This window comes from Carcharhinus amblyrhynchos, chromosome 35 (genome assembly GCF_965287045.1).
Source record: "Carcharhinus amblyrhynchos chromosome 35, sCarAmb.v2.hapA, whole genome shotgun sequence".
NCBI lineage: Eukaryota > Metazoa > Chordata > Chondrichthyes > Carcharhiniformes > Carcharhinidae > Carcharhinus > Carcharhinus amblyrhynchos.
Window position 1 is genome coordinate 4231394 of NC_137358.1, and position 18442 is coordinate 4249835.

The 18442-nt window shown below is 48.4% G+C and overlaps 1 protein-coding gene across 2 annotated transcripts; it reads right to left on the minus strand.

Annotated features, from left to right (window-relative positions):
* Positions 1–3638: 3638 nt before the first annotated feature.
* On the minus strand, positions 3639–17600 carry LOC145361576 (ferritin, lower subunit-like). 2 transcript variants are annotated; one of them, XM_080217415.1, is made up of 4 exons: positions 17524–17600; positions 14676–14822; positions 6478–6603; positions 3639–3978 (listed from the first exon to the last, which is right to left on the minus strand). In XM_080217415.1, the coding sequence occupies exons 1-4, from the start codon at positions 17533–17535 to the stop codon at positions 3829–3831; spliced, it is 435 nt and encodes a 144-aa protein (XP_080073541.1). In that variant the 5' UTR covers positions 17536–17600; the 3' UTR covers positions 3639–3828. The 2 variants fall into 2 exon arrangements, with proteins under 2 accessions (XP_080073541.1, XP_080073540.1); XM_080217414.1 differs by having other exon boundaries at positions 17434–17585.
* Positions 17601–18442: the final 842 nt, after the last annotated feature.

The window sequence follows — 18442 nt, forward strand, 5'->3', positions numbered from 1 at the left end:
ACCTAACCCGCACATCTTTGGACTGTGGGAGGAAACTGGAGCACCCAGAGAAAACCCACGCAGACACAGGGAGAATGCGCAAAGTCCACACAGATAGTGACCCAAGGCCGGAATTGAACCCGGATCCCTGATCCTGATGGGCAGCAGAGCTAACTGCTGTGCCACTGTGCCACCCCATGGTAGTTAGCCAACACATCTTGCGAACATTCTTTCTAACAGGGTCAGACAGGGTGGATTCAGAATGTTTCCGACGGTGGGGGGAGCCCAGAACTAAGGGTCATAGTTTGAGGATAAGGAGTAAACCTTTTAGGACTGAGGTGAGGAGAAATTTCTTCATCCAGAGGGTGGTGAATGTGTGGAATTCACTCCCACAGAAAGTAGTAGAGGCCAAAACGTTGTGTGATTTCAAGAAGAAATTAGATATAGCTCTTGGGGTTAAAGGGATTGAGGGATATGAGGGGAGGGGGGGATCAGGATATTGAATTTGATGATCAGCCATGATAATGAATGGTGGAGCAGGCTCGAAGGGCCAAATGGCCTTCTCCTGCTTCTAGTTTCTACGTTTCCATCCCAACGCCAATCGGAAAGCAGACAGATTCCGTACCCAATTCGATGATGCATGACTGATGTGCCACGCTGTCTTATTTTCCCCCATTTTTGACATTTTTATATCTGATAAAGAGAAATGTTGAAAGTAAATTTAAAATAAAAACATGGGTGAGATTTCCCCTCTGTGGTCTGAGTGTGGGCGGCACAGTGGTTAGCATGGGACCCGGGTTGGATTCTCAGCTCGGGTCACTGTCTACATGGTGTCTGCGCATTCTCCCCGTGTCTGCATGGGTTTCCTGCAGGTGGTCCAGTTTCCTCCCACAGTTCGAAAGGCGCGCTGATTAGGGTGCATCGGCCCGGGCTAAGTTGTCCCTTGGTGTCAGGGGGACTGGCTAGGGGTAAATGCATGGGGGTTGTGGGGATAGGACCTGGGTGGGATTGCGGTCGATGCAGACTCGATGGGCCAAATGGCCTCCTTCTGCACTGTACGGATTCTATGAAAGGTGAGTGCTCATATGGTGGGGTTGTGGGTGGGAGAAGGGGCTCTCATACCCGAAAGTTGATTTGCCACATCGACGTGCCTGTTTGTCCATCTCCTGCACCTGATGGAAACATATCTTTTCACTAGTGGGCGGGCCTGTGGTTCACTCACCCCGCTTTGACCTCAGTCAAACTTCGATCTTGGCAACATATCTCAATTCTGCCCCCACACAGATTGTGATATATGTATGTGATATACTGAGGCTTTGTGGTGCGTACTGGCCCGTTAAGAGTGTGGGTCAGGTGACTCCTGGCGGTAACGAGGAGATGATGGACGAGTGGTATTATCGCTGGACTATTAATCCAGAAACTCAGCTAACGTTCTGGGGACCCGGGTTCGAACCCCGGCGCGGCAGATGGTGGAATTAAGAACCTACTGATGACCATGAAACCATTGTTGGAAAAACCCATCTGGTTCACTAATGTCCTTTAGAGAAGGAAATCTGCCGTCCTTACCCAGTCTGGCCTACATGTGAATCCAGAGCCACAGCAATGTGGTTGACTCACAACTGCCCTCTGAGAACCAAGGATGGGCAATAAAAGCTGGACAGCCAGTGACGCCCAAGTCCCATGAATGAATAAAAAGATAGTTTTATCGTACTTAACTAGGACTTTGGTTTTTCCTTGTTTGTTCACAGCGGAACATTCCCCATCCATCAGGCAAACCAGCCTCCCATTTGTTGACTCTGTCTACACTTCCCACTGCCTTGGAAAAGCAGCCAGCATAATTAAGAACCCCATGCACTCCAGACATTCTCTCTTCCACCTTCTTCCTTTGAGAAAAAGATACAAAAGTCTGAGGTCACGTATCAAGAACAGCTTCTTCCCTGCTGCTGTCAGACTTTTGAATGGACCCACCTCGCATTAAGTTGATCTTTCTCTGCACCCTAGCTATGACAGTAACACTATGTTCTGCACCTTCTCCTTTCCTTCTCTATGAACTGTATGCTTTGTATGAAACAATACTTTTCGATGTATATTAATATGTGACAATAATAAATCAAATCAAATGCCGGCCCCACCATGGCTCTTGTGTATCTCCCTCAACAGGGACCGGTGGGTGGCTGTCCAATCACTCTTGGGTGGCAGCAAGAACCGACAGGCAATAACAAGCAGCCTTTGCCCACTATACCAGCCAGCTGGCCCAAGAGGGCTGAGAGGGAAAATCCAAGGAGGGTGGTGGAGGGGGTGGTTTGTTCGGGTCTCGGGGTTGGCAAGAGAGGCAAGCCATGATGTGGAGATGCCGGCTTTGGACTGGGGTAAACTCAGTAAGAAGTCTCGCAACACCAGGTTAAGGGAGGTGAGCCCAGGGCAGCGGTATCTCTGACAGGAGACACTCTTGGCCTCGCTAACATCTAACCTTCTTACACAAAACTAACATCATAATTTCCCATCTGAGCCACGAACTCCCAATTAGAATAAATTCCAGTAAAATAAGTGCTTGGGAATATCTAAGGGTGGGGCGGTGGTACAGTGGTTAGCACTGCTGCCTCACAGCTCCAGGGACTCGGGTTCAATTCCGGCCTCACCGTGTGGAGTGTGAAGTCTGCATGTTCTCCCTGTGTCTGCGTGGGTTTCCCCCGTGTGCTCTGGTTTCCTCCCACAGTCCAAAGATGTGCAGGTTAGGGTGGATTGGCCATGCTAAATTGCCCCTTAGTGTCCAAAGATGTGGGGGTTAGGTGGATTGGCCATGCTAAATTGTCCCTTAGTGTCCAAAGATGTGGGGGTTAGGTGGATTGGCCATGCTAAATTGTCCCTTAGTGTCCAAAGATGTGGGGGTTAGGTGGATTGGCCATGTTAAATGGGGTTATGGAGATGAGGCAGGAGAGAGGGTCTGTGTAAGACACTCTGTCAGGGAATCAGTGCAGACTCGATGGGCTGAATGGCCTCTGCTGCACTGTAGGGATTCTATGATTCCACAATTTTAAACGGTGTGTGTGCTCCATCTGAAGGCAGATGTTTGAATGGGGGTGTTTCCTCCTGATCTACTTCCGTGGCATTTTTATGGGTGGTAATTTGCCATTGCCTCAGGGGCAGGAAGAGGGGACAGGTCCCAAGTCCCCCTCAGCTGGAACGGGACCACACTCTCAGTGTTATCCTGAACCACAGGTGCCAAAAATATAGAGAAAACCAAGTTGATGGGAATCTAATTTGACAATCTAGTGGGGCACAGGTCACAGTGCGCAGTCTGGTGTGAGATGGGGGTGCAGGGTCTTACAGCGGCAGCACGATGGCACAATGGTTAGCACTGCTGCCTCACAGCGTCAGGGATCTGGGTTCAATTCCCAGCTTGGGTCATTGTCCATGCGGAGTTTACACATTCTCCCAGTGTCTGCGTGGGTTTCCTCCGGGTGCTCCGGTTTCTTCCCACAGTCACTGGCTGTTCTAAATTCTCCCTCAGTGTACCCCAATAGATACAGGAGTGTGGCAACTAGAGGATTTTCACAGTAACTTCATTGCAGTGTTAATGTCAGCCTATTTGTGACACTAATAAATAAACTAAACATAAAGAATCAAAGATAGGAAACACCCATTAAATCCATTCCAGCTCCATTTCTGTGAAAGTATTTATTTATTACTTAAAAATCAGTGAGTCATACTCCTTAGATACGGGTTTCTTGCCTGTTCACTCTTCTTCACCCAATGGGACATTCAGCGTAAGATCTTTGGCCTCTGAACCCAGCCCAAGGAGATTGGGTGTTACGGAGAGAGGCCCGGCACTCTGACAGTCCAGTCTCTTCACTGGAGTGTGTGCTTATTAAACAGGTATTCACCCAGGCCACTGTTCTGCCCATTGGATAACTTCCTGAGGATTGTGATGTGATCTCCAAGCCTTTTGATGATTTCCACGCAGCTATTCAAGAAATGGGATTCAAGGAAATGACACATCTGAGAAACACAAGAACAGAATCCCCATCAGCTGAGCTATCAGAACTTCACGGATGAAATAATTGAATGACTAAACACTCAGTTACTCTGGGCATCAATATCCATTACAAACAAAATCTGTGGGTCAGTCTCTATCAGTAATGGACTCTATGGGTCAGTCTCTATCAGTAATGGTCTCTATGGGTCAGTATCTATCAGTAATGGTCTCTATGGGTCAGTATCTATCAGTAATGGTCTCTATGGGTCAGTATCTATCAGTAATGGTCTCTATGGGTCAGTCTCTATCAGTAATGGTCTCTATGGGTCAGTATCTATCAGTAATGGTCTCTATGGGTCAGTATCTATCAGTAATGGTCTCTATGGGTCAGTCTCTATCAGTAATGGTCTCTATGGGTCAGTATCTATCAGTAATGGTCTCTATGGGTCAGTATCTATCAGTAATGGACTCTATGGGTCAGTATCTATCAGTAATGGTCTCTATGGGTCAGTATCTATCAGTAATGGACTCTATGGGTCAGTATCTATCAGTAATGGTCTCTATGGGTCAGTCTCTATCAGAAATGGACTATGGGTCAGTATCTATCAGTAATGGACTCTATGGGTCAGTATCAATCAGTAATGGTCTCTATGGGTCAGTATCTATCAGTAATGGTCTCTATGGGTCAGTCTCTATCAGTAATGGACTATGGGTCAGTCTCTATCAGTAATGGTATCTATGGGTCAGTCTCTATCAGTAATGGACTCTATGGGTCAGTCTCTATCAGTAGTGGACTCTATGGGTCAGTATCTATCAGTAATGGTCTCTATGGGTCAGTCTCTATCAGTAATGGTCTCTATGGGTCAGTCTCTATCAGTAATGGTCTCTATGGGTCAGTATCTATCAGTAATGGTCTCTATGGGTCAGTATCTATCAGTAATGGACTCTATGGGTCAGTCTCTATCAGTAATGGACTCTATGGGTCAGTCTCTATCAGTAATGGTCTCTATGGGTCAGTCTCTATCAGTAATGGTCTCTATGGGTCAGTATCTATCAGTAATGGTCTCTATGGGTCAGTATCTATCAGTAATGGTCTCTATGGGTCAGTCTCTATCAGTAATGGTCTCTATGGGTCAGTCTCTATCAGTAATGGACTCTATGGGTCAGTCTCTATCAGTAATGGTCTCTATGGGTCAGTCTCTATCAGTAATGGTCTCTATGGGTCAGTATCTATCAGTAATGGTCTCTATGGGTCAGTATCTATCAGTAATGGTCTCTATGGGTCAGTCTCTATCAGTAATGGACTCTATGGGTCAGTATCTATCAGTAATGGTATCTATGGGTCAGTATCTATCAGTAATGGTATCTATGGGTCAGTATCTATCAGTAATGGTCTCTATGGGTCAGTATCTATCAGTAATGGACTCTATGGGTCAGTATCTATCAGTAATGGTCTCTATGGGTCAGTATCTATCAGTAATGGTCTCTATGGGTCAGTATCTATCAGGAATGGTCTCTATGGGTCAGTATCTATCAGGAATGGTCTCTATGGGTCAGTATCTATCAGTAATGGACTCTATGGGTCAGTATCTATCAGTAATGGTCTCTATGGGTCAGTATCTATCAGTAATGGTCTCTATGGGTCAGTATCTATCAGTAATGGTCTCTATGGGTCAGTATCTATCAGTAATGGACTCTATGGGTCAGTATCTATCAGTAATGGACTCTATGGGTCAGTATCTATCAGTAATGGTCTCTATGGGTCAGTATCTATCAGTAATGGTCTCTATGGGTCAGTATCTATCAGTAATGGACTCTATGGGTCAGTATCTATCAGTAATGGTCTCTATGGGTCAGTATCTATCAGTAATGGACTCTATGGGTCAGTATCTATCAGTAATGGTCTCTATGGGTCAGTCTCTATCAGTAATGGTCTCTATGGGTCAGTATCTATCAGTAATGGTCTCTATGGGTCAGTCTCTATCAGTAATGGTCTCTATGGGTCAGTATCTATCAGTAATGGTCTCTATGGGTCAGTATCTATCAGTAATGGACTCTATGGGTCAGTATCTATCAGTAATGGTCTCTATGGGTCAGTATCTATCAGTAATGGACTCTATGGGTCAGTATCTATCAGTAATGGTCTCTATGGGTCAGTCTCTATCAGTAATGGTCCCTATGGGTCAGTATCTATCAGTAATGGTCTCTATGGGTCAGTCTATCAGTAATGGACTCTATGGGTCAGTATCTATCAGTAATGGTCTCTATGGGTCAGTATCTATCAGTAATGGTCTCTATGGGTCAGTATCTATCAGTAATGGACTCTATGGGTCAGTCTCTATCAGTAATGGTCTCTATGGGTCAGTCTATCAGTAATGGTCTCTATGGGTCAGTCTCTATCAGTAATGGTCTCTATGGGTCTGTCTATCAGTAATGGTCTCTATGGGTCAGTATCTATCAGTAATGGACTCTATGGGTCAGTATCTATGGATTCTGTGGTTCAGTCTGTATCAGAGAGCTACCTGCGGGTCTTGCTTTTTGGAGGCTAGTTGGTGCAGTTCAAGGAGAGACTTGTTGATGGCTTTCTGCAACTCAAGTGCGTACTGTGTGGCCTCCAGCCCATTCCTCCAATCTTGCTTCCCTGGTTTCTGTGGAAGAGAGAGACTGGAACTGAGATCTCGATGGGAGTTTTCCTGTTCTCTCCGTCAGTATAACCATGGGCTGGATTTGACCCATACGAGCAGGGGTAAGGCAGGAGGAATGGGTGTGCCCCTCTTGCTCCCATGCCTGTTGTACCTGCACAGCAAGGTAAGCAATAAGAGAGCAGTGGTCTTCTGGGGTTAATTTAGCACGGCCAATGCACCTAACCAGCATGTCTTTGGACTTTGGGAGGAAACCGGAGCGCCCGGAGGAAACCCATGCAGACACGGGGAGAATGTGCAAACTCCGCAAAGACAGTGACCCAAGCCGGGAATCGAACCCATGTTCTTGGCACTGTGAGGCAGCAGTGCTAACCATTGTGCCAATGTCTCTGAGCTCTCTCTGCAGGAGTCCTCTCTCTTACCACTGGGGATTCTGGCACACACATACAAAAGTCACTTGCTTCACGGAATCCCAAGGTGTCTGCTTCTTTTGCAGCCTTGTGGATTCCCTAGGCCATATGTATGTGTTTGTCCAAAGCTGCAGCCGCTTTTCACTTTCCCAAACAATCCGTTACTTTCACTTTAGTTTCACTTCTGCCCCAGGATCCTGAACCTTGGGCACCCAGCGCGGACTGGGGTGCAGAGGGGGCAGGAGTGGGGGTGCAGCAGAGGGGAGAGGGGCGAGGGAGCGTGGAGAAGGGAGGGTGAGTATGGAGGGAGAGGGGGGTGCAGATGGGGGAGGAGGGGCGCAGATGGGGGGTGGGGGGATTTGCAGAGGAGGGAGGGGGTTGCGGGGTGGGGACAAGGGGAGCAGGTGCAAACTCCACACAGACAGTGACTCAAGCTGGGAACTGAACCCGGGTCCCTGGCGCTGTGTGGCAGCAGTGCTAACCACTGTGCCACCATGATGGGCAGGGGTGTTTTTATTGATCCTCTTTAGTTAAATTTCGTTTCGATGTTTTAAGGTTCCTCTGAGATGCTGTTGCCTTTAGAGAACTGCGATTATAACTTACCCCTCGGTTTATCAATTTTGAGTAAATTTAAGGAAGAGGTGGGCAGATTATTAAATAGTAACAGGGCTGAAGGGTGATGGAGAACAGGCAGGAAAGTGGAGTTGAGGCCAAGGTGAGATCAGCCCTGATGGGATAGCATGGTGGCACAGGGTCAAGGGGCTGAATGGCCAAGTTCTTATGTCCTAGGATGGCATGGTGGCACGATGGTCATCATTGCTGCCTCACAGTGCCAGGGACCCGGGTTCATTTCCAGCCTCGGGTCACTGACTGTGTGTGCAGTTTGCACGTTCTCCCCGTGTCTGCATGGGTTTCCTCCGGGTGCTCCGGTTTCCTCCCACAGTCTAAAGATGTGCAGGTTAGGTTGATTGGCCATGCTAAATTGCTTGGTGTCAGGGGATTAGCAGGCTATGTACAGAAATAGGGCCTGGGTGGGATTGTGGTCAGTGCAGACTCGATGGGCTGAATGGCCTCCTTCTGCACTGTAGGGATTGTATAATTCTTCTGATCCTTGAGTTTATTTGGAGAACACAAAGAGGGTGCAGCTGAGGAACTTGCTACTGAGTACTCAGGCTGAATCCCACATCCCCATCCTGGGGCCAGCAGTATATCTGTACTCGCTCTGTCAGAGTTCTGGCTGAGATTCTCCATCTCAGCAGATGAGGACACGAGGAAATTAAAATAAGGACGAGTTCAAAGATATAAACAACATTAACTGGGAGGAAATGGCCTAGTGGGGTTACTGCTTGACTATTAATCCATAGAATCATAGAACCCTACAGTGCAGAAGGAGGCCCTTTGGCCCATTGAGTCTGCACCGACCATAATCCCACCCAGGCCCTACCCCCATATTATACCCACTAATCCCTCTAACCTACACATCCCTGGACACTAAGGGGCAATTTCTCAGCACGGCCACAATCAACCTAACCCGCACATCTTTGGACTGTGAGAGGAAACTGGAGCACCCAGAGGAAACCCACGCAGACACGAGGAGAATGTGCAAACTCCACACAGACAGCGACCCGAGCCGGGAATCGAACCCAGGAGCCTGGAGCTGTGAAGCAGCAGTGCTAACCCAGTGTGCTACCGTGCCGCCCAAACTTAGCTAATGTTCTGGGGACTCGGGTTCGAATCTCGGGTGGTGAACTTTGAATTCAATGATAAAAATTAAGAATCTACTGACGTTCGTGAAACCATTGTCGGAAAAACCCATCTGGGTCACTAATGTCCCTTCAGGGAAGGAAATCTGCCGTCCTTACCTGGTCTGGCCTACATGTGACTCCAGAGCCACAGCAATGGGGTTGACTCTCAACTGCCCTCTGAAATGGCCAAGTGAGACACTCAGTTCAGTGGCAACTAGGGATGGGCAATAAATGCTGGCCCAGCCAGCGAGGCCCTCACCTAATGAATAAAAAGAAAGGTAATGGCACACACCTGTAGATTCACAGACCACAAAGATATATATTTGCCTCTGTGAATTGCTGTCTGGTGAATATTTAATCGGTGCTCTGTTATGGGAGGGCACGCACCAACATAACTATCGTATGCTGTCAAGAATAGCTCCATGGAAACACGTCACCTCTGAGTCAGAGAGTGGAGGAGTCAGGCCACACAACCTGGGCTGATGCTCCCAGTGCCGTACTGAGGGAATGCCACACAGTCAGAGACACTGGCTGGAATTTTACCCGCCTGCCAGCTACAGGAATCGGAGCAGGCGAGGGGACAGAGCACGGGAAAGTTCCACTGACCTCGGGTGGGATTTTACGGTTTACACACAGTTTCCGTACAAACAAGGCCAAAAAATCCTGCCCGTCCCTCACCTCATTACGTCAACGCTCTGTGTTTACATCTACGTGGAGGATGGCACAGTGGTTAGCACTGCTGCCTCACAGCACCAGGGTGTCTGTCTGTCCAGAGTCTGTACGTTCTCCCCGTGTCTGTGTAGGTTTCCTCCAGGAGCTCCGGTTTCGTCCCACAGCCCAAAAGACGTGCATTGGCCGTGTCCCTCAGTTTACCCAAATGGGAGTGTGGCATTTTCACAGTAACTTCATTGCAGTGTTAATGTAAGCCTACTTGTGACACTAATAAATAAACTTTAAACTTTATCCCGTGTAAAGATTGAAAGGATTGGGGGCAGGGGGGGAGGATTATCCTGGATCAAATTGAAGGCAAGTGAAGGCACGGTCACCCAATGGTGGAGCGATTATAATGGTCGGCCAGAATAAGAGGACTGAAGGTATCTCGGAGAGGCCGTGAAGCTGAGGGATATTACGGAGATAGGGAGGGACGAGGAGAGACACATTCAGAGATGAGACTTTCAAAAGCAAAGTGATACTTGACTGGGAGTCTGCGAGGACGAGGCAGATGGGCGAACATGGCTTGGTTTGGAATTAGGACAAGGGCGTTTAGTATACCTGGTCATCACATTGCCGCATGTGGGATCTTGCTGTGCACAAATTAGCTACCACTTTTCCTGCAGTCCAACAGTGACTGCAGCTCAAAGGTAGGTTGGCTGCATTTAATTGGCTGCAAAGCGCCTTAGGAATGTTCTGAGCTACATAAACGCAAGCCATTGCCCAATCCTCAGCCCAACACCTAGACAGAGAATGTCCTCATGCCCTCATCGCTATTTGTGGGATCTTGCTGTGTGCAGATTGGCAGCCGGGTTCGCTACATTGCAACACTCACTACTGGCAGGATTTGCCAGTCTCGTGCGACCCAAGACCGTAAAATCCCACCCGAGGTCATCGGGCCTTTCCGTTGTGCGCCCCTCGCCCGCTCCGATTCCTGTGGTGGTAGAATTCCAGCCTGTGCTTCTAAAGAACCTCATTGGCTGCGAAGCGTTTGGGGATGGATGCTCCTCGGCAAAATCGACTGTCTGTTGCCATCTTGTGGTGAGGGCGGTGAAACGCGGTTCTCAAAGGCTGTTGCCCAATAGAAAGTGTGGGCAGGTCACGTGACGCAGGCAAATATGCCTTGTGTGAGTTGACGCAAAGTGTTTGGTAACCAAAGGAAGCAAAACATTCAATACTTGCATGCTCTGCTTCTTGGTGATTAATGAGTTAGAGGGAGATGTGGATGGGTTGGTCAGATGGGCAGAGCAGTGGTACGTGGTATTTAACCCTGCGAGATGACGCACTTTGGAAACTAAACAAGGGAGCATTTAATGAATGGCAGGACACTGGGAAGCTCCGAGGGACAGGGGGATCTTGGGGTATCTATTCACAGATCCCTGAATCATAGAAAGAATCATAGAAACCCCACAGAAAGAGGCCATTTGGCCCATCGAGTCTGCACCGACCACTATCCCACCCAGGCCCAATCCCCCCTCCATCCCTATTAATTTTACCCGCTAATCCCTCTAACCTACGCATCTCAGAACACTAAGGGGCAATTTTACCATGGCCAATCAACCTAACCTGGTCAGCAGACCACAGGAATAGGATAGCTAAGAAGGCATTTGGGACTCTTGCATTTATCAGTTATGGCATAGAGTAAGTTTAAATTTATTTATTAGTGTCACAAGTAGGCTTACATTAACACTGCAATGAAGTTACTGTGAAAATCCCCGAGTCGCCACACTCTGACGCCCGTTCGGGCACACTGAGGGGGAATTTAGCACGGCCAATACACCCTTTCAAACTGTGGGAGAAAACTGGAGCACCCTGAGGAAACCCACGCAGACACGGGGAGGACGTACAGGCTCTGCACTGACAGCGTCCCAAGGCAGGAATCGAACCCAGGTCCCCGGCGCTGTGAGGCAGCAGTACTAACCACTGTGCCACCGTATAAGAGCAAGGGGGTAATCTTAAAGTTGTACAGGGTGCTGGTGAGGCCACGGCTGGAGGACCGTGTGCCGTTCTGCTCGTGTTACTACAGGAAGGACGTGATCGCTCTAGAGGGGGTACAGCGGAGATTCACCAGGATGCTGCCCTGGGACGGAGCTACAAGGAGAGGCTGGATAGGCTGGGAATGTTTTCTCTGGAGCAGGGAAGGCTGAGGGGGGACATGATTGAGGCGTGTAAGATTATGAGGGGTATGGACAGGGGGAGTAGGGAGCAACTGTTCCCCTTCGTTGAGGGGTTAATTGCGAAGGGGGGCAGAGTCTTAGGATGAGGGGCAGGAGGGGATTTGAGAAAAAAGCCTTTTCATTCAGAGGGTGGTGGGAATCTGGAATGCGCTGCCTGGGAAGATAGGAGAGGCCGGAAACCTCACAACCTTTAAATAATATTTGGAGGAGCACTTTAAATATCTTAGCATTTGATCTGATTTGATTTAATTTGATTTGATTTATTATTGTCACAGGTATTGGGATACAGTGAAAAGTATTGTTTCTTGCAAGCTGCACAGACAAAGCATACCGTTCATAGAGTAAGGTGCAAGGGGCAAGGTTTAAAGTAGATGTACGAGGCAGATTTTTCACAGAGGGTGGTGGGTGCCTGGAACCGGTTTCCAGGGGAGGTAGTGGAACCAGATATGGTAGTGACTTTTAAGAGGAGAGGGGGGGCTGTTGACAAATATATGAATAGGATGGGAATAGAGGGATACGGTCCCCGGAAGGGGAGGGGGTTTTAGTTCAGTCGGGCAGCATGGTCGGTGCAGGCTTGGAGGGCCGAAGGGCCTGTTCCTGCGCTGGAATTTTTGTTTGTTCTTTGAAAGGTGCAGAATGTAGTGTTACAGTCACAGCTAAGGTGTGAAACAGTTAGAATAAAGAGTAATAGAGAGAATTAAAAGGTATGCTGGGGACCGTGCACACTCCGCGCCTGGGACAAGTGTCAGGGAAATGGGATTAGCGAGCCCATAAGTAGTGGCTATTGTCGGTGCAGGGTCAATGGGCCAAAGGGTCTCTTCTGCGCCGTATGACGCGGTGACAGATGCGCACAAAGGTTAAAGTTCAACTGCGCCAGGCAATTACCCAGTATTGAGATCGTGTGACCAGTGTCAAGCACCCATCTTTTACTGAGTAATGAGAAATGTAAGCTCGGATGGGTTCACAGTTAACCACAGGAAAAGCAGTGACTCACTCACACACTGAACAAAAATAAGCGTGTGGGTGTAAAATGAGGGAACACTGTCAAATCCAAAATAGCTGCGAGTTAAGAACTGAACCTCACAGACCTGGGTAGAGTGGATAGGAAAGGCCGATTTACTTTAGCAGAGAGGTCAGTGATTAGAATGAGAGATGAGGAAATAACGTTTCCCCTCAGATTGTGGTGGGAATCAGGAACTCACTGCCTGAAAGGGCAGCTGAAGCTGAACCCGCAACGTGTTTCAAAGGTGTCTGCGTCTGCACCTGAGGTGGCACAGTGGGTTGGCACTGCTGCCTCACAGAGCCAAGGACCCGGGTTCCATTCCCGGCTTGGGTCACTGTCTGTGTGGAGTCTGCACATTCTCCCCGTGTCTGTGTGGGTTTCCTCCAGGTTCTTCCCATAGTCTGGAAGATACGCTGGTTAAGGTGCATTGGCTGTGCTAAATTCTCCCTCAGTGTACCCGAACAGGCGCCGGGGTGTGGCGACTAGGGACTTTCACAGTAACTTCATTGCAGTGTTAATGTAAGCCTACATCATAGAATCCCTACAGTACAGATGGAGGCCATTCAGCCCATCGCGCCTGCATTGACAACAATCCCGCCCAATCTCTATCTCCATTACCCCATGCATTTACCCTAGTTAGCCCCCCTGACACTAAGGGGCAATTTAGCACGGCCAGTCCAGCTAACCCGCACATCTTTGCAGTGTGGGAGGTAACTGCAGCACCCGGAGGAAACCCACACAGACACGGGGAGAATGTGCAGACTCCACACAGACAGTGAATGGAGGTTGGAATTGAACCCGGGTCCCTGACACTGAGAGGCAGCAGTGCTAACCACTGTGCCACTGTGTGACACTAATAAATAAATTTAAACTGAAAACATGAAGTAACTGGCAGGGCGACGGATATAAAGCTGGAAAATGGGAATAGGGCTTGTTTTTTGGATGGTGCAGACATGATGGGCCAAGTGGCCTCTTTCTGTGCCTAGAATGTTCCATCATTCTAAGGCTCCAAGCTCTTGGCATTCCTCCAATTCTGGCCTCTTTCCTCCTTTAAGACATTCCCTAAAACCTAACTCCTTGACCCAGCCATTTCCTGATATCTCTCTAAGAGGTTCAATGTCCAAGCGTCCTTCCATATTTGCTCCTATTTTATGACTGTACAGTGTGGAACCTTCCCCTTGCTATGATTCCATCAGTCAAACAATACACTGGACGTAAAAGCAATGGAAGAAATGATTGCCTTGCTGGGCAGGATTTTCCGACCACCCTGTCCCCAAGCCCAAAGATGTGTAGGTTAGGCGGATTGGCCATGCTAAATTGTCCCTTAGTGTCCAAAGGTATAAAGTTTATTTACTAGTCACAAGTAAGGCTTACATTAACACGGCAGTGAAGTTACTGTGAAATTCCCCTAGTCCCCACACTCTGGCGCCTGTTTGGATCAATACACCTATGTTCGGTGGATTGGCAATGTTAAATTGCCCCTTAGTGTCCAAAGATGTAAAGTTTATTTATTAGTCACATGTAGACTTACATTAACATTGCAATGAAGTTGCTGTGAAATTCCCCTAGTCAGCAGACTCGAGCGCCTGTTTGGGTTAATGCACCTATGTTCGGTGGATTAGCCACACTAAATTGCCCCTTAATGTCCAAGGATGTGCGGGTTAGGTGGATTAGCCATGCGAAATTGTCCCTTAGTGTCCAAAGATGTGTGGGTTAGGTGGATTGGCCATGCTAAATTAACCCTTAGTATCAGGGGGACTAACTAAGTTAAATGCAGGGGTTATGGAGATAGGGCCTGGGTGGGATTGTGGCCAATGCAGGCTTGATGGGCTGAATGGCCTCCTCTGCACTGTAGGGATTCTCTAAGTCTGGAAAATCCCACCTGAGGTGAATGGATCTTTGCATGGTCCATGTCTCGCCTGCTACGATTCCCGTGGCGAACGGGATGGGAAAGCTCCGCCCATTGGACTCTTGGGCATGAGAGCGGAGAGATGGGAAAGGAGTCTCCACGATGTCGGAATGCCGTGCTCACCTCGACACTCTCCAGCTGGATCCGACCCCCTCGCTCCCTCTGGTATTCGATCAAGTCTTCAGCGTGCTTGCGTTCTGTCTCCGACAACTCGTGGAAAAATTTTGCAAAGTTCTCCTGAGCGACATCGTCCCGTTCGAAGTAATAAGACTGGAACAAAAAAAAACCAGCACGATAAACCCTTCCGCAAATCCATCCCCCAGGACAGGAGTCAGCAAGTTCAATAACCAAAGAAAGATCGCTTTCTAAAATGTAGTCAATAATGCAATCTCTTTTATTTAATCCATTTTTTTAGGCCACTCACCATCCTGATGTGAAATTTAATCTCCGTTCCTTCACTATCGCTGGGTCAAAATCCTGGAACTCCCGCCCTAACAGCACTCTGGATGCACCTACAGTGGGTCACATAGACACCTCACCACCCCCTTCACAAGGGGCAGTTAGGGATGGGCAGTAAATACTAGACCCAGCCAGCGACACCTCGTGTGTTAATTTTAAAAAAGATATTCGATTGGGAAGAAACTGAGTAAATTCAAGGGTTGGGAGCTCTTTTGGACAGTTTAGGTGCAGACTTGATGGGCTGAATGGCCCCCATCTGCTCTGTAGGGTTTCTATCACTATGCAGGCAGATACATACACACAACATTGCAGCTAGACATCACTGCAAACACACCTGTGTACAAACACATTGTACATATACGTGCAAACACATCTGATCAGGTTTGAGGAGGGGGCTTACAGTACACTGTCCCCCATCAAACACATTACAGTACACTGTCATTACACTGACATTACAGTACACTGTCCCCCATCAAACACATTACAGTACACTGTCATTACACTGACATTACAGTACACTGTCCCCCATCAAACACATTACAGTACACTGTCATTACACTGACATTACAGTACACTGTGCCCCATCAAACACTCCCAGGACAGGTACAGCACGGGGTTAGATACAGAGTAAAGCTCCCTCTACACTGTCCCCATCAAACACTCCCAGGACAGGTACAGCACGGGGTTAAATACAGAGTAAAGCTCCCTCTACACTGTCCCCCATCAAACACTCCCAGGACAGGTACAGCACGGGGTTAGATACAGAGTAAAGCTCCCTCTACACTGTCCCCCATCAAACACTCCCAGGACAGGTACAGCACGGGGTTAGATACAGAGTAAAGCTCCCTCTACACCATCTCCCATCAAACACTCCCAGGATAGGTGCAACACGGGGTTAGATACAGAGTAAAGCTCCCTCTACACTGTCCCCCATCAAACACTCCCAGGACAGGTACAGCACGGGGTTAGATACAGAGTAAAGCTCCCTCTACACTGTCCCCCATCAAACACTCCCCGGACAGGTACAGCACGGGGTTAGATACAGAGTAAAGCTCCCTCTACACTGTCCCCATCAAACACTCCCAGGACAGGTACAGCACGGGGTTAGATACAGAGTAAAGCTCCCTGTACACTGTCCCCCCATCAAACACTCCCAGGACAGGTACTGCACGGGGTTAGATACAGAGTAAAGCTCCCTCTACACTGTCCCCATCAAACACTCCCAGGACAGGTACTGCACGGGGTTAGATACAGAGTAAAGCTCCCTCTACACTGTCCCCATCAAACACTCCCAGGACAGATACAGCACGGGGTTAGATACAGAGTAAAGCACCCTCTGCACTGTCCCACCAAACACTGCCAAGGTTCTCACTCCTGATCCTCTCATCGTTGTCAGGTGGTCCCTGGAGGGGGTCTGGAACAAAATTTCACGTGATGCACTCAAGGTTAAATAGCCGACACATGGAGTGGTGAGTTTGGTGAGCTCGGGGAGAGAGTTCGACATCAAGCAGGGAGGCAGTGGGCCCTATTTTACCATTTTTATTGTAAGTACGGGGGTGGCACGGTAGCACAGTGGTTAGCACTGCTGCTTCACAGCTCCAATGGTCCTGGGTTCGATTCCCGGCTCGGGTCACTGTCTGTGTGGAGTTTGCATATTCTCCTCGTGTCTGCGTGGGTTTCCTCCGGGTGCTCCGGTTTCATCCCACAGTCCAAAGATGTGCGGGTTAGGTTGATTGGCCATGCTAAGAAATTGCCCCTTAGTGCCCAGGGATGCGTAGGTTAGAGGGATTAGTGGGTATAATATGTAGGGATATGGGGATAGGGCCTGGGTGGGATTGTGTTTGGTGCAGACCTGATGGGCCAAAGGGCCTCTTTCTGCACTGTAGGGTTCTATGATTCTATGACTTGAAACTAGGAGTGGTATAGGGGGAAGTGCCGGTAAGGTTGGGAGTACAGCCCATTAAATCAACTTAAATGCATACAAATACATTTAAATGGCTGTCGCGCCTGTTTCAGGCACAGTACTTGTTTCACGTTTTTGCGCCCAAAAATGGGCGCAGCGCAATGATAAAATTGGGCTTCGATCTCGGGTGGTCAACATAGAAGCACCACATTCCAACAGAGACTGCAATCCAAGACTTTCAGCAATTGTGAAGCACAACTTGTAACCAGGAAAGGTGCTATAGAAATGCAACTTCTATCTATTCCCACCTGTTACACTAACACAACAAAAATAAACTGATACTCCCCCGAAACCAAACCAAATTAGCAGCAATATTTATGAGGCATGATCGCAGGCGGAGGTTCCAAGTTGAGGGACTATTTCGGACAGCACACTGGGGCAGTGTTACATTTTACCAGGCAATGTCTCATCAAGGCCACACTCTACTCGGTGTCAAAGATGGTAAGAGTTTCACTTTACCATGGCGAGGTACACATATGAAGTGTAGTACTCGAGGCTGATGAGCTTGTTGATGGCTGTCTCGCTGTCTGGGTGAAAGTTCTGTCTCACCTGCGACTGCATCCTCCACACTCGGCCTGTTCTCTATTTCAACTAACACAGGAAACTGTCTCATCTCCTGGCTGTTGCGGGGGAAAGGGTGGGGTGACAGAGTTTGGGACGCATTCGGATTATCGTGGTAAGACAGTAAAGGGAGGGTACAAGATGTGTGACTCCTGGCTGACTGCCAAATCCAGCAACCAGCCCATCAGGCCTACTGCGGACCTCAGCTGTTACAGCCCTGATAAGCCTTGTTATCACGTCCCTGTGCAACCGAATCCCGATCCAACCCACTCACAAATTTACTGATGACACAATTGTAGGGGGTCGGATCTCAAACAAGGATGAGACGGAGTGGAGGAAGGAGATCGAGAATCTGGTGAACTGAAGTGTGGACAATAACCTCTCCCTCAATGTCAACAAAATAAAGCCCAACAGGTTTATTTGCGATCGTGAGCTTTCGGAGTGCTGCTCCTTCATTGGGTGAGTCACTCATCTGAGGAAGGGGCAGCGCTCCGAAAGCTCGTGATTCCAAATGAACCTGTTGGACTTTAACCTGGTGTTATGAGACTTCTTACTCCAGCTGATCAGGGCCCCTCATTATTTTATAGACCTCTGTAAGATCACCCCTCAGCCTCCTACGCTCCAGAAAAAAAGGTCCCAGTCTATCCAGCCTTTCCTTATATCTCAAACCATTAAGTCCTGGGAGCATCCTAGTAAATCTCTTCTGCACTCTTTCTAGTTTAATAATATCCTTTCTATAATAGGGTGACCAGAACTGCACACAGTATTCCAAATGTGGCCTTACCAATGTCTTGTACAACTTCAACAAGACGTCCCAACTCCTGTATTCAATGTTCTGACCGATGAAACCAAGCATGCCGAATGCCTTCTTCACCACTCTGTCCGCCTGTGACCCCACTTTCAAGGA

What these genes read in the sequence shown, in the direction of transcription:
- LOC145361576 (XM_080217414.1), bottom strand. Translation starts at nt 17,535, where the DNA reads ATGCAGTCGCAGGTGAGACAGAACTTTCACCCAGACAGCGAGACAGCC. An exon ending in CATATGTGTACCTCGCCATG is followed by an intron (nt 14,823 to 17,433) that starts GTAAAGTGAAAC and finishes TTTTTGTTCCAG; the next exon opens with TCTTATTACTTCGAACGGGA. An exon ending in CCAAAAAGCAAGACCCGCAG is followed by an intron (nt 3,979 to 6,477) that starts GTAGCTCTCTGA and finishes TGTGTTTCTCAG; the next exon opens with ATGTGTCATTTCCTTGAATC.